General features: G+C 51.3%; 1 protein-coding gene across 2 annotated transcripts in view; it reads left to right on the top strand.

Annotated features, from left to right (window-relative positions):
- The window catches only part of PRKCA (protein kinase C alpha), a 285,771-nt gene that overhangs the window by 219,060 nt on the left and 50,740 nt on the right, over positions 1–15,971 (top strand). For both annotated transcript variants that reach the window (XM_070393096.1, XM_070393095.1), the window contains exons 6-8: positions 4,794–4,950; positions 5,958–6,092; positions 6,326–6,422. In XM_070393096.1, the coding sequence (XP_070249197.1) occupies positions 4,794–4,950; positions 5,958–6,092; positions 6,326–6,422 (389 nt within the window). The remainder of the gene's footprint in view (positions 1–4,793; positions 4,951–5,957; positions 6,093–6,325; positions 6,423–15,971) is intronic.

The following is a 15,971-nucleotide window of genomic DNA, read 5'->3' as shown; positions in this document are numbered from 1 at the left end:
ACGGATTCTGCCTAGTGGGATGGGGATGGCTGAGCAGGTGTATTCTTAGTACATCTCATTCTTCCTGCCTTTGTCTTTGGCCAAAAAGGAATAAATATTACAGATGTATGGATCATAGCGTATCAGTGTGGAAGACATCAAATCCAAAATTCTGTGGGTTTTATCAACACAGACGGCGTCAGCTGACTTGGCATAGCAGAACCAGAACAAGTGGATCAAACTGAACAGCACTGCCTGGACGGTGTGGCTCAGTGGTTGAGCATTGACCTATGAACCAGGAGGTCATGGTTTAATTCCAGTCAGGGCATGTGCAGCCAATCAATGAGTCTCTCTCATCACTGATATTTCTATCTCTCTCTCTCTCCCTCTTCCTCCCTTTCTGAAGTCAATAAAAATATTTTTTAAATATTTAAAAAACAAACAAACAACTGAACAGCACCAAGGCCCCAGTTTGTTCACAGAATCACAGGCTGTGGTGACCCCATCAAAAATCATTCGTGGTTGATGACGTCTTTGCATTTCATTCTTGAAATTCTGAGAATTTCTCCACAGCGATTTTTTCCTCCAGGAGAAAACTGCCCTTTCTGATACGTTTTTCCTGAAAGCTGGAGCCGTGTTCTCTGTCCTTTAGTCTTTGTGGGCTCGGCGATCATTTCTCCAGAGCACAAGGTTTCTCCTTGTCCGACAGTCCCTCCACATGGAAGCTTTATGTACTGCAACCAAAGATGAACCGTGTGCAAGCTTTCCTGTCTGCTCTCGCTTTTCAGCCAAACAAGAACCCACGGGACACTCAGAGGTTCTGCCTCACCCTGTGCTGACCCTGGAGCCGGGGTGGGAGGGCGGCTAGGGGAGGAGAAGGACACGCCACACCCAGGTGTGGAGTGGGACGCAGCCCCCACTGCCAAGTGGCTATCAGCCTATAGAGGTGACACTCTGGGCTGGGCTGGGCTGGGCCGGCAGTAGATGGAAGGTCAGAGGAGATGGGTCTTGTAAGGGCCAGCAGCCCTGAGACAGATGGACAGCTGTGCTCCAGGCACCTGGGGATGGCAGCATGACCCCAAAGGCACAGGACTAGGGTGGCCTGGAGAGGGTGAATTTTGCAGCCAGTGACTGAGTGCCTGCCAAGGTGCCGTGCTACGCAGTGTGGGTTCAAAATAATTACCAACAAAGAGCCTGGCCTCACAGGTGTGGGTGGGGTCTCTGGGGTTCTATAAATAGTAAATGTGAGAGGTTGCGTGCAGTTAAATATTTAACGTATCTAGCGACCCACCCGCCAGAGCCGACGCCAGCTCCCAAGTCGTGCCACCACGTACCAGGTGACTGTGGACCAGGGGAGGGAGCGTCCCTAAAATGCAGATACGATTGTTAATGAAAATAACAGAGAACACGGGCGATTGGCCTCTTGTCCGTATTTGGGAGCCTCAGACACACTGTCGCTCGAGCTGGGACTGAAAATCTCTCCGTTCTCATTTGTTTGTGAGAGAAGAATGCAGCTTTTGTTTCTCCCTGTGGACAGGTTTATTGAATCCTGACCAGCGCTCACCTCACATAGCAACATGCAGCCTTAGTTTTCCAAGACTGAGCTTGGCCGCTAGTGGGCGCCACTAACATGTACCCACCCCGTTGCCCTGGACGGAGCACCTTACTCACCCCTCCCACCCAAGGGCAGCTCCCAGCCAGGTCTCCGTCCAGCTGCCAGGACCTCCCCCAGCGCCCAGACCTCCTCGCCTCCCCGGCCACAGGAGGAGTTGCCTGGAGGAAGCTGCTGTCCCTTTGCTCTCAGTCCTTGGAGGGCCGGGCTGTCAGGGCAAACAGCAAAGGTCCTCAAGCCGGGGCCTATGGGTGCCTGCACACTGTCATAAAGCTGTGATGCTGTGCTCTGGGCTGGCCTCGCCCCCTCTATCAGGGATCTGGGTGGCACCTCAGGGTGTTTCCCAATCGTCATGATGTTTGAATGGATTTAGGCCAGGAATGATACCTTATATTATCAGCACGTTAAATAACCTTTCAACCCAGGCTGGCTTTTCTAGGCTTGACAGCTGATCATTTCAAAACAGGCAACTCTGCCCAAAAGATGGTAAGATGGTTCGTGCTCTGTATTCCTATTTAAGTTCTGGAATCAAGAACTGGCTTTCATTCTGAAACTGCGAATTCCACCGCCCAGCCCAGACGGATTCCTCCAGCGCAGATGTGTCCTCACGGAGGCTGAGGGACGAGGGGGGAGCGCGCTCCCGCCTGCCTGCCTGCCTGCCTGCCTTCCCTGTGGGGCCCAGCCCCTTTGGGAGCACAGTTAGGGCTGCGGCAGCTGAATGAGCAAGGGGCCTGCGTCACTTCTCTACGGCTGCGTTTAGAGACCATCTACCTGCAGAATAGAGCTTTACCAAAAAAAGTCTCATTCGCAATCGTTTATGATTTTTTTTCTATCTTAATTCTGTGGGTCAAAGCAGTTTGGTTCTTATAGAAAATAAAAGCCAAGAAATGAGGCGCTGTGTCCATTCTTGCCCCCCCCCCCCCCGCCCCGGGTGCTCATAGACTGAAACACCCCACACCCTCACTGCCTCAGAATGAGCAGCCCCCTGCCCCACCCCAACTACTTCCCCATTGGGGCGGGGCCACCAGTGGGCGATGACTGTTGGTCGGACTTGAGACCATTTCTGAAGGTACTGACCTGACATTAAAAAGCATTCAATGACACGGCGAGAAAGTTATTCTCTTTTCAATCATCTTTCAATCTAGAAAAAAGACTCTCTCTGGGGCTGGAATCTTCTTAACACTCGAAGCCTGGTTACGTTCCCCCTTTGTAACCAAGAGCAGGTCTCGGGCAGCTGTCCCCGCCAGAAATAAGGAAGGCTGTTGTGTTCTCGTTGTATTTATTTTCCTGGTAACTTTGGATGGATAGCAGACAATCTCAGTTTCCCGTGTACCACCGTGGTCAGTTTTGAGTGATGCGTTTTTAACTCTTGAATGTTAAAAAGGGAGTAGATTTTTTTTTAACGTGAATAAGGGTCTGAATCCTCAAATGGTGCCAGTGATGCCAGTCCAGGGACCACGCTTAGAGATACTCAGTTGGGAAGCCAACCAGATGCTCATGCCTGGGCCTCAGCCCAGACTAATTAAATGAGACTCTTGGGTGCCGGGAGCAGGAGGGCATCCCTATTCGCTGAAACATCCCAGCTGTTTCCAGTGTGCAATGGAGGTGGGGACCCAGTGCCGGCACCTGTTGGGGAGGGGAGGGCAGCGTCCTTACCCCCTCTGACTGCATTGCCATTGCATTGCCCTTCTTTCTCTCCCCTGCCTCTAGCCCTTTTGATCATCCACTTCAAAGCTTGTGTTGCCCACCCCGCCCCCCCCCTCCCCCCCCCCCCCCCCCCCCGAGCTCCCCTCTTCCAGCTTCCCCACACCTGCTCCTGCCGGGGACACCCGCCAACGCTGCTGCTTGGTTGAACACAGTGCTGGCACCGTGCAGCCGCAACCACGTTAGGAAATTTCCTCTTCACGGGTTTACTTGCCAGTGCATACGCTGCCTGTCCCGGGCGTCCCTCCGGCTGTGTTCTGTGCCAGGAACGTGGATTCACACCTGATGATCGTCATCGTCATTGATCATAGTCGTCATTGTCATTGGGCTCTCGCTGTGCGCCTGTCACTGTCCTGAGCGCTTTGTGTGTGGAACCGGCATAATCAGTGAGGGACAGTTTTCCGGGGAAGACCCTGGAGGTGCAGGGAGGCTAACGTCTCACCCAGAGTGATACGCCCGGGAATGCAGAGCCAGAACCCAAGCGCGGGCCGCCTGCCTGGCCCCGCGTCCTGAGCAGGAGGGGCCTCGGGTCGGTCGCTGCCCATCCCGATTCAGGTGTTCAGCACGCTGTTCTCCCTGCAATTGGAAATGGGGATTTGGACCCACGTCTACTTCAGTGACATGGGGAACTGATAACCTCTTTAAACGTTCAGCTTGAAGGATAACGTCTCCATAGGAAGCCCGCAGCTTTCAATGCTGTTGGTATTTTAACTCATCACCATTCAGAAGAGATGGGCCTGAAGTGACTGTCACGGCGCGGGCTGATGGCAGAGCCGCACCCACACTCGTTCCAGGAGGAGAAGAGCTGTTGGCAGCCTCGACGGTTCCTATGAGACCGTCTGGAATGCAGCTCAGCGCTCGCTCGGCATGCGGGCTTTTCGTGCTTTTTAACAGCTCTGATTCATCCCAGTGCTTAATTGCAGGGAGGGGCCTATGGCTCATCCCCAGGCCTTGTCGGGGAGCTTTCTTTTATGCTCCAGTGTTTAACCTTCTGTGATCCTTGTGCTGCTGTCGCAGGAGGCTGGTGCTCCTGCATTGCATTAGAAGCCGTCTGCCAGAGTTCTGGGGGATTGCGGGGGGGTTGGGGTGGGGGCATTCACAGGCAGCCGGAGGCAGCCAGGTCCCCTGGAGACCACCCACCTCCTCGGCTTGGCAGAGTGGGCACTCACAGCGTGAATCTCTTTTCCCTCCTTCGTTTCCCAAACCACCAACTGTGTGAAGCACATAGCCCCTCATTTCATTTCATTCTCCCAACAACGCTAAGCCACTGGAAACATGCCCCGTCCATTTCCCTAGCTGAGGAGAGAGGCTGGTGAGGGTGAGTTTCCGTGCGGGGTTCCCTGGTGAAGGAGGCAGGATTGGAAAGCAGGGCCACCAAGCCGCCAAGCGCGTGCTGTCCTGTCCACTCCCTGCTGGGTGGGGGTCGGTTCTCTCTCTCTCTCTCTCTCTCTCTCTCTCTCTCTCTCTCATTTCATCTTTCTTCTTTCTCCCTTCACAGTACAAGATGCGAAAAATCTAATCCCCATGGATCCAAATGGACTTTCAGACCCGTACGTGAAGCTCAAGCTCATTCCTGATCCCAAGAATGAAAGCAAACAGAAAACCAAAACCATCCGCTCCACACTAAACCCCCAGTGGAACGAGTCCTTCACGTTGTAAGTTTTGTCTTTCCTCCTTGACCGAGTGCCCTCCCTACTCACCACAAAGTCGCTCGCCTTGTGGCTGGAGATCCTGTAGGGGGGCTTGTTATAGATGTCGCTCAACATGGCTTCAATCCGAAGGCTTCGCAGGCTGCTGCTGGGGGGCGGGGGGGGGGGGGGCGGGGGGGGCCCCACCACGTCACTCATGTCTGATGGTCAATAACTTGGTTTACCAAGAGTTTCATGATGCCGACCCCGAATTATCATCAATCTCTACTCTGTACAAAAAGTTTCTTACGTTACAGATGATATAAAAGCATAAGGATCTTGTGAGGGTCAAGGTATGATGTAAGAATCTGAATAATAACTTTTGAAGCATGGAATAAATGAGTAACATCGACGCCACCATTGCCATCGAAATGGGAAGGTCATCCTGACCTTTAAGCAGGGAAGACTTCTTGGAGGAGGTAGCATTTAAAGTGGGTCAGAGATAGAGAAGGTAGAGGAAAGGGGGTATAAATAAGTCAGGGATGACAAGGCACAGACAAGCGGTCCTCTTTGTAGACTAGAGCACAGGGAGCCATTCACCTGGGGTCAGCCAAGAAGATAGCTCTCAATCGTATAGAATAGAGGCCAGCAAGCTGTGCTCTGTAAAGGGCTGGATGGTAAATAACATAGACTTTACAGGTATACAGTCTCTGTTACAGGTACACAGTTTTGCGGTTCTAGAGTCAAAGCAGCCATAGACCATATGTAAACAAACAGTTATGGCTGTGTTCCAATAAAACTTTATTTACAAAAACAAGCCGTGGGCCGGATTTGTCCTGTGCTCACCCCTAGTCTAGAGCATTGGTTTTGCCAGGAGGCTGGTTCTTTGTTGGCAGTGGGGAGTCACAGGAAGAGAATTGAATATTGAGATTAATACTTGCATTAAGCTCAAGCTCAGATCATGAGCATGGGGTATCTCCCAGGAAACCACAATCAAGGTAATCGTGTGTGTGTGTGTGTCTATTCATTTGTAGCAAATTGAAACCTTCCGATAAAGACCGGCGGCTGTCCATAGAAATCTGGGACTGGGACCGGACGACAAGGAATGACTTCATGGGGTCGCTTTCCTTCGGCGTTTCGGAGCTGATGAAGATGCCGGCCAGTGGATGGTAAGGAAGCCCAGGTGGTGATGTCTGTGTCCACCCAGGGCTGGTGGCCTCAGAACCTCAGGGCACTTAGAGATCTGGAAACCAGCGGGTTCCCGTCTGAAAGGACGGGGGGGCTGTGTGGTTGCCTGGCTGTCCCCTCCCCGCGGGATGCCTGCAGCAGCAGCCAGGCGCGAGGTGAGGGAGAGGGGTTGCTGAGCCTGGGGCCTGACTCTTCTCCCTCCCATCTCTGAAAGGTACAAGCTGCTGAACCAAGAAGAAGGGGAGTACTACAACGTGCCCATTCCAGAAGGGGACGAGGAGGGGAACGCGGAGCTCAGGCAGAAGTTCGAGGTGCGGACACCCACACACCCACCGGGGCCCCTTTCCTTGAGAAAGCTTCGCTTCAGGCAGGGCCAGGCTGGTGCGGTCACATCCCACGGCGGAAAGGCAAAGAGCAGCTGAAATGCTGCTCCTTCTCTTCATTTGAAACCAGGAATATTCCCTGATCCGCGTTTCCTTTGCAGGCAGTTGGCTTTCTGTGTCTCTTAGCATCTAGAGCAGCGGTTCTCAACCTGTGGGTCGCGACCCCTTTGGGGGTCAAACGACCCTTTCACAGGGGTCGCCTAAATACATCCTGCATATCAGATATTTACATGACGATTCATAACAGTAGCAAAATTACAGTTACGAAGTAGCATCGAAAATCATTTTATGGTTGGGTCACAACATGAGGAACTGTATTAAAGGGTCGCGGCATTAGGACAGTTGAGAACCATTGGTCTAGAGAATGGAAACAAAATGTCCTGGGAAGAGGACACGGCTGATCTCTGCATAAGAAACTGGTTTGCACGTCTTGGGGCGCCGGGCAGGGCTCCCGTGAGGAGGAGGGGCTGTGTGCCTCCAGATGGCAGGGGTCACTGTGGCCTTCACTTGGGAGTGTTTTGGTGGGCTATTGGTTCGCCAGCATCTTCATGTTGGCTCTAGATCTGTGGGGAAGGCCACCAGCTCTCTCTGCTCCCCACTGGGTATCTGTGTTTGCCTTCTAATGTTTTCTAGCAGAGGTACACAGGGATGCACGTTAGGGTTGGGGTAGCTTCAAGCAACTATGCCAGGCACAGCCCTTTTCCTGTTTGCTTTTTTCTCCACTTGTTGGATTATCTACTGCCTCCTCCACCCCAAGCTGAGGACAGGAGCCCCATCCCCAATGCCACACGGCCCGGCCCGTCTGAGGGACGACACAGCCTCACTGGCTGTCCCGCCGTGGAGCGGTCATTAGAGATCACGGGTGGGGACCACGGCGGGGAACGGTGTCTGGCATCACGAGGGGGGCACCCGCGTTGATGGCTGAGACGTCGCTTTGCTGGCGGAGAAACGTTAACCCACTTTCAGTGCTTCATTCCAGGGCTTCCTGGTGAGTGGCCTTCCTGTTTTTCTGGGCAGCGAGTCCAGTTTTTTATAAAGGTCAGAGTTCCAAACTCAAAAAAAGCAACACAGACCAGAGGGCTTGCGGCCAAGAGTGCAGCGTTTCGTTTCTCCCCAGAGGCTGGTTAGCGGCCGTGTGTGCGCGTCCTGCCGGTGGCTGCCCTCCCTCCCGGGAGAGCCGTGCCCTTTGCGGTGGAGCACCGGCCACGGGCCAGTCCCACCAGACGGGAAAGGTTATGTCCGCCGAGCGGCATGCACGGGGCGGGGCGCCTGTGCGAACTCACATCCCAGCTTTCCCTTTGATCGTCTTTCAGCGTGTGCTTCCTAGAATCTGCTGGGATTCTGTTAGCGTGTTTGCTTAGAGCGTTTGTAAAACACGCTGCGAGAGACTGGGCAGGAAGCCCCGAGTGATGGTGTCAAAAGTCGCCCGGGATGTTACGACACCTGCCATCTGCATTTACAGGGAAAGTCCAGGTCCCACTCGAGGCAGAGGTTTGCTCAGACAGCGGCTTTTTGTGGGGGTTTGTAAACGTGACCGTTGCAACATTTCCCCAGGACCAGACTATTGAGAAGCTGGGGGACAGCCAGCCCTCCCAAATGGGGTGCCATGAGGCCTCAGGATGCACGTTGGGGGACTGGCTTTACCCCGTGCCCTCCCGCTCAGGCCCCAGTCACAGTTGGATCGCTTCCCACTGTCTCCAGCCTCCCCTCTCTGCTCCTCTCTCTCCCTGGACCTGCATTACAGACTTGCTTTCCATCATACCCGTCCGCCCACACCCCACCCACTCTTTTATAGATACTTTCCCAGCCTCTGGTAGCAGTTTCATTCAGCTGAGTGCAATGTGTTTTCATTTAAAAGTCAGTGGTGAGTCAGATCAATGAAATACCACCTGGCAGCTGGTCCTTCTAGGGGCAGGACTCACTCATTGAACAGCATCCTTCCTCGAGGGCAGCGATTTTCAACCTGTCCATCTCAGGGCACCCATACGCTAGTGACTAAAGTTCTGCGGCACACCAAAAAATATATTCTATCTTTTGCTGATCTGACCAAAAAAAAAAAAAAAATAGGCATAACTTGGATTCATTCACATTGGACAGCTATTGTATTGGCTGTTGTCATTTTTTTTATTTGACAATCTAAAGGGAAAGAGGTCCGGGCCCCCAGCTAAATGGCCAGGTAGTACATGTTTAAAAAATCTTTTTTGTGGCACACCAGCTGAAAATCACTACTCTGGGCCATGCTTATTCTTTGCACGCCCAGCTCTGTTTTCTAGAAAGAGTTCCCGAAATGTGGTTTTCAAATCCTTCCCCAGAAATCTGAAGTCATTCAGTCTGATGGAAGAAAGAATAATAATAAAACACCCCAGCAGTCATAACTCTGCCACTGTGCTTGTATTCATCTGATAAGAACATGGAAAAAATTTCAAATTGGTTGTTGATTTTAAAAAATCCTGGCCAACAGCATGATCAGTGAGTGAAGCTCTTAGGAGCCAGGGAAATTCCCGGGATGCCTGGAAATGACCTTACCCTGTAAGGCATCATCCCCTGGGAGCCATTCATCCGCCCAGAAGGCAAAACTGACCAGGACCTTGACCGCTGTCTCCCAGGCAGTGCGTCGGCGGCCTTAACCTGTTCCATGGTCGTCTTCAAATGAAGCACAAGAGGTCCCTGAGTCAAAAACGTAAAATACATATCTGTTCTTTGTTCAATAATGTTTCAGCCATGAATGGAAGCAAGCAGTCCCTCCCTCCTGTCTGCCGGGTTCCTGTGGGCCCTGCTTCAATTCCTTTTGGAAATGAGGCAGGAAGCTGATTGAGGCTTGAGCATGAGGCGCCCTGTGCCAGTCAGCAGTCCTCCGGCCTGCCCATCGCTGGCGAGGACATCAGGTGCCTGGGCTTCCTCCAGTCCCAGGCCTCCACTGCCTGCAGGGAGGTGCGTGCGAGAGTCAGAGAGGAGGGTCGGCCCTCCCTTCATGGCAGCTGCAGGATGGTGTAACCCTTGCTCAGCAAACCTCTGTAAAAAGTCACGTAATAAATAGTTTAGGCCAGCGGTCCTCAAACTACAGCCCGCGGGCCACATGCAAATACAAATATTGTATTTGTTCCCGTTTTGTTTTTTGGCTTCAAAATAAGATATGTGCAGTGTGCATAGGAATTTGTTCATAGGTTTTTTTAAAACTATAGTCCGGCCCTCCAACGGTCTGAGGGACAGTGAACTGGCCCCCTGTTTAAAAAGTTTGAGGACCCCTGGTTTAGGCTTTGCAGGCCTAAGGTTAAGAGTAAGTACTTATGAGGTAGGGGTCTCTGTGGCAGCTCCCAGCTCTGCCTTTGTAGCACAAAAGCAGCCACAGACAACATGTAAGCAAACAAACAAGGCCAGGTGCCAATAAAACTTTATTTACAAAAGCAGGCGGCAGACCAGAGTGGCCGGCGGGCCAGTTTACCAGCCCCTGGCTCAGCCCTGGACTCGGGTCAAATCCTGGCTCCTGCCCTTTGTTAACCATCTGACCTCCCTGCACGTGGCTTCACTGTAAATGGGGATAATGAGCAGCGCTGTCTTAATAGTCGAGTGGGTTTGTTTGTTTGTTTTTGGTTTGTGATTTTTTTTGTTGTTGTTAATCCTCACTGGAGGATATTTTTCCCATTGATTTTTAGAGAGAGTGGAAGAGAAGGGAGGGAGGAGGAAGAGAAGAAAAGAGAAACATCTATGTGAGAGAGACACATCTCACATCCGTTGGTTGCCTCCCTCACACACCCCAACTAGGGCCGGAGGTCAAACCTGCAACTCAGGTATGTGTCCTTGACCAGGAATCGAACCCAAGAACTTTGGTGCGCTGGCCAACGCTCTAACCACTTAGCACACTGGCCAGGGCAGTAGTAGTGTTTTAAAAAGATTAAATTAGTTAATAGAAAAGCCCTCAAAGCAAACGTATATACAATCATTAGCTCTTATCATCATCATCAAAATGTTTCACTGCAGAAACTGGGTTAAAGAGGGTGGGGTGTGTGTGTGTGTGTGTGTGTGTGTGTGTCTTTTTTTAATTCTGAAGCTTCCCTAAAAATATTTTTTTTTATTTTGAAAGTATGCTCTAAGAAATGGGCATGCTCTCTGTCCTGAAGTCGAGCCATTTTATGAAATCGAGGCCTATTAGAACATTACCACCATTTATAACATTGTTTCTGTGGGAAAATAGATCCCCATGTAAATTTAGATGGGTTTCTGGAACATGATGTGTTTGTGAATCGGGAACTTTGTGTATCTGGCAATGGGTCAGCTACTCTGGACAGAACAGGGTTTCGGCGGTTGTCAGGGGAGTAGATAGTCTCCCACCGAGGAGTCGTCCGCACTGGCCTCCACGCAGTGCTTTGGGGTCCTCAGTAGAGACTCAAAAGTGAGCACATCTGACAGGCATTTGACATAAACCACACGGAGAAAGGGCACAGCGTAAGGGTAGCAGCAGCCAGAGGTTAACCACAGAAACGGCACCGTTATTTGTTCCGATTGTGTTCACCGGAAAGCTCAGAATCTCTGTTGTTTCCACGTTGCTCTTGTATAAAATCTGGGATCTGGACCATTCGCCTCTTGAGCTATGCCTAGCGGGTAGTGTGGACATCCCACTTCCCAGGTGGAAGGAAAGGTATCGTCTGGCCATGCCTTTTCCTTGTTCCCAACGTCTCCAGAGGATCTTAGTGTCCGCGTCCATGTTGTTGGCGAGCGTGAGCATGTCCCTGTCGTGTTTATCAGCCAGTTGAGCCTTCCCCCGGGCCGTTTAGACCACATCTACCTCCAGACGTGGGGTTGTCCTAGAATCAGGAAAATGGGAGAAGGCCTGGGGGAGGAGAAAGGCAAGGGGAGTAGCAGGACCACTTGTTGGCCCTTCCCTTGGAGCCCAGCCACTCCCTCCCCAGGTCCTGTTCCCTCCTCTGCCCCTCTCTCCTCTGGTGCAGAGCCTTCCTCCTCAGGCCCCCAGACCTTCCCCCATCCTGCTTCCCGCAGAGAAATGGAGCCAAAGGGCTGATGGCCCTACCTGGCGCCCTCGGGCCACAGCACCTGAGGCTCGCTCAGGAGTCCCCTCTCTTCTTCACTTTTCCTATCTCAGTGTTTAACACAATGAAACCTGAAATCCCTCGTTTTACTCCAGCGTCCCAACGACTGCTTCTGATTTGTCTATCAATGCCTCTCTCGCTGCAAATGGACTTGAATTCATCTCCACCATTGGGGGGTGGGGGAGGGTGGCGGGGCACGCTTGCCTGCTGCACGTGTTGCTGACAGTCACTGGAGGTCAGCAGCTTCCTTCAGTGAGGCACACCCTCCCTCCTGCCAGGGGGCCAGGCTCTTCACCCTTGTCATCATTTGTTTTAGATCAATTTTTTAAAAAATGGAACAAAATAAGCTAAAAGCACACAGAGCCTTTTTCTGTCTTTATCGTAACTGTCGCCATTGGGACCATTCGGAACCGCATGGGGTCTAAACCCAAAGAGGCCAGAATACAATGGGTGCTCATGGCCCATTAGCGTGAGCTGCTCTGTGGGAGGGGAGAGAGGTCCCGACTCGATGGAAGGCCACCCTCCCAGTCAATGGCCTCTGCAGGTTGTCTGCAGTCACATACGTGTCTCCTTTTACTTACTCCACAGAAACATTTTGAGACGGACCCTATTGCTGATGAACAAGCTAATAGGATCCCATTCCTATTCTAGTTGAAACATTTAAATTAACATAGAGGAGACTGTCGCTAGGTTATGTGTGGAAAGAGCCAGCAAGCATCTTTCTGTTTACCGTTATGGAAACTGGATTTTCCAACAGCTTCCATTGGCTTTGAAGACTTTATCTAATCAGCTTATTGGAGACCTTCAGATAAATTGTAGGTATTTGTTGATTTGATCAGGCCTGCTGTTACTGTTACTATGGAAACTGAGTACTTGCCAATGACCTTTTGAACACTAAACAGAAAATCTATGGATTCTGCCTTTTTTTTTTTTTTTTTTTCGTAATACCTCAGTAGTTTATTTACTTTCTAAACTGTGTGATGTTAAGGGCAGGGAGGGGGATCTATAAAATGCACATCAGTTGAAAGATTTTTATTTTTTGGTAATAAATGCATCCAATTCTCTTTTTTTTAAAGATTTTTTATTGATTTTGAGGAACATTGATGTGAGAGTGAAACATTGTTGGCTGCCTCCTGCACGCCCCCTACTGGGAACCCAGCCTTCAACCTGAGCATGTGTCCTGACCAGGAATCTAACCATTGACCTTTCCATGCACGGGACAACGCCTCCTCCCCCCACCCCCCAACTGAGCCACACCAGCCAGGGCAAGAGAGAGAGATTTTAATCTCTGTACTTCTGTTCTGCCTTGGAAGCAAAACCTCAAACTGAAATAGGACAAGGTTCTTTGTCCAGGTCCTAGTATCCCCAGCTCCCCAGACGCCCATGCAGCCTGGCTGCGGAAAGAGTATGCCTGGCCGGGTGGGCGTGGCATTCACAAGGACTCGGACCACAGAGGCCTCAGAGGCCTCAGACCGCCGGCTCCCAAATGAGGCCCAAGCCATGCCAAGCATCTCTCAGGGCATCTCAGCCAGTCCAGGGTCCTCTACACCTGGAGGTATTCAAGAATATAGGGCATTTCTGCCAGAAAGGGGCCAGAGCAATGCCAGATGGCATTTCCCCTAAGGTTCTTTCCAACAGCAAGATGCCAACAAGGATGTTTTCACTGCTATTGTTAGTCCCCTTTAATCTCGACATGGATTAAGATCTCGCCTAAAATAGAGCTTTGGGGTTGGAATAAAACAGCCTATTTTGAGAAAAATTATAAATAGATGTGTGATTATGGATTTAAAGGACCACAATTACATGACGTAATGGAAGACCATCTATCCCAGCGGTTCTCAACCTGTGGGTCGCAACCCCTTTGGGGGTCGAACGACCCTTTCACAGGGGTCGCCTAAGACCATCCTGCATATCAGAAATGTACATGACGATTCATAACAGTAGCAACATCACAGTTATGAAGTAGCAACGAAAATAATTTTATGGTTGGGGGTCACAACATGAGGAACTGTATTTAAAGGGCCAGAAGGTTGAGAACCACTGATCTATCCGCACCTGTTCCAAGGGATGTGAAATCCACAGGGTGACCCGAGTCCTGTCTGAGTAGTCAGAGCCTCCCGAGTACAACACGTCATTGGTTTGTCTCTGATCTTCGCTCTGTCCAGGCTCAGGGAGGTTGTGGCCCTTTCAGGCTGTGGAATTTGGGTTCAGAAAGTCAGCCTTTCTCTCTGAGTTTTCTCCCAGAAAATGAACCTGTAGGATATTAATCCACGACCGCTCATAGAGAATTCTCAGTTAGGATGCCTTCAACTTACTTGTCTCTCATTGGGCCCTGAGGAAGTGACGTCATCACGTTAGGATGGGTTACTGTAGACAGGAGTTGAAAGGTAAAAAGAGGTAAATCTGAAAGGCAAAACCTGGTTACCTGGCGTTTGGTCCACCAGCTGCCTGAGCAGTTTCTGTTTCACCATCATCTCGGGAACTTTGAGATACTGCAGAGCCTCCTAAATCATCAGGGAAAGACTAATTTCGTTACAAATAGTGTTCATGGTCGGTGGGTTTGGCTTTATTCTCATTTGTGGAATAATGGCCGTCTACGTATGAAATGATCAGGTGACTCGGCTGCTTGATTAACCAAAGCAAGCACACGGACTGGCCAGGAGCAGAAGGAACACACCTGGAGGGGGAGGAGCTGTGTGGGCATGTGAACGCCACAAGGGAGAAGGGAGAAGGGGTGCGGCTCCCTCTGGTTCGACACCCACCCTTCATCCCGCTCAGTACTCAGTCACGGCTGGTCCCCAGGGACCATTTCTCTCTGGTGTCCGTCTGAAAAGAAACGTCTTCCTGACTCTTGCCAGTGGTGTGGGTGGGCAGCCAGATTGGCACAAAACTGATGGCTTTGGGAGATGGGGGGGGAGGAGAGGCAGCCATGGTTTTATTTCTTTTTTTTTTTAACATCTTTATTGATTTTTGAGAGAAAGAGAGAGAGAGAAACATCAATTGGCTGCCTCCTGCACACCCCCTACCAGGTGAAACCTGGGACTGTGCCCTGACCGGGAATGAACCGGCAACCTTCTGACAACGCCCAACCAACTGAGCACACAGGCCAGGGCATGGCCTCATGTCCTATTAGGGGTGTTCCTTCTGTGCCCCAGTTCCCCCAGGCCCTAGCAGTGTGCAGGTGCTCATAGGGGCACAGTAATTAAATTATTTTAAATTTCATTAGCTTTTCCTCTGCCTGTTGACATCCTCCCCCATCCACTTCCAAGGCAGGGAACATCCTGTCCCCTCTCCTCCACCCCACCCCTCCCCCACCCCAAAGCTCCTTCTCAATGATCCCCTGCCGCCCTGGAGACCCACCCTTACAGCAAACACTAGGACCTCTTGCCAGGGCAGGGGGGCACCTCCCTCCCAGTCTCATCTGTGCGAGGTCCTACCTACTGTCCCTTTGCTTCCTCGCTGCCCGCTTCCCTGAGGAGCAATCTCTCTCAGGAGCTGGCAGCAGCTCCTGAGCTCCACTTACACCCCCGTCACTGTAAGGGGGAGAAGCTCCCCACAGGGGAGGCAGGGAGTTGCAGTCCATTTTACAGATGAGGAAACTGAGGCCTCTGCCAAGTCAACCGTACCACAACCGTAGTTCCAGCCACGTCTGGTGGACTGCGACTTCAGCAGTTGACCTCCCTCCCGTCCCGCCAGCTTCCCCCGTCACCCCACTGCCACAGGGGCCCCGAAACAGCCCAGAGCCATGCAGCTGCCACCCGCCTGGAAGCAGGTGTCCCATTGAGCTATAATTAGGCTCCTCATTTTAAAAAAACTGGTGTGGCTTCAAAACACTCAGTGAAGATGGGATGAAATCAACAATTATGTAAATTTTGATTATGCTAAATGTAATTGCCATGGCCCTGCTTTCAGAACGCTTGCAGCCATCAATTAGAGACATTTATAAAAAAAACTTACTTTGAGTGATTGAGCAGAAATATGAGGATCATCTTTCTCTGTGGGCACCTCTTCGGCTAGGTGCCCAGTCCTGCCCACCTCTCCTGCAGCGGCTGCGGACAAGCAGAGAGAAGTGTCTGGAACCGTCCCCAGGGACCTGGGCCTTATTGCCAGTTATGGCTTTTTTTTCTTTCTTTTTAATTCAGGAGATGCCATTCCATGGTCATTTAGCTCCAATTGAATTTCCCCGGTGGTGGCTTTTTTATTGAATTCTGTCCTCATATGACTATCATCATTTCTCATTATTTCTCAAATTGCTCTGTGATTCTGCCTTAAAGATAAACCCGTGGCTCTCGCAGACCCCTCCAGGGCCCCCGGAGACCTCGGAGCCTCCCTTCTCCTCTTCTTGTACCCGTGACCTACACAGCCTGGGCCCGGCCATGGTTAGATTCAGAAGACAGAGATGTGTCTGGTTGGGGGGTGGTTGTTTTCTAGG

This window comes from Myotis yumanensis, unplaced genomic scaffold (genome assembly GCF_028538775.1).
Source record: "Myotis yumanensis isolate MYYU_CA2020_CCGP unplaced genomic scaffold, mMyoYum1.0.hap1 SCAF_16, whole genome shotgun sequence".
NCBI classification, from domain to species: domain Eukaryota; kingdom Metazoa; phylum Chordata; class Mammalia; order Chiroptera; family Vespertilionidae; genus Myotis; species Myotis yumanensis.
Note: the sequence above shows the minus strand (reverse complement) of the source record. Positions and strands in the feature narration are given on the sequence as shown.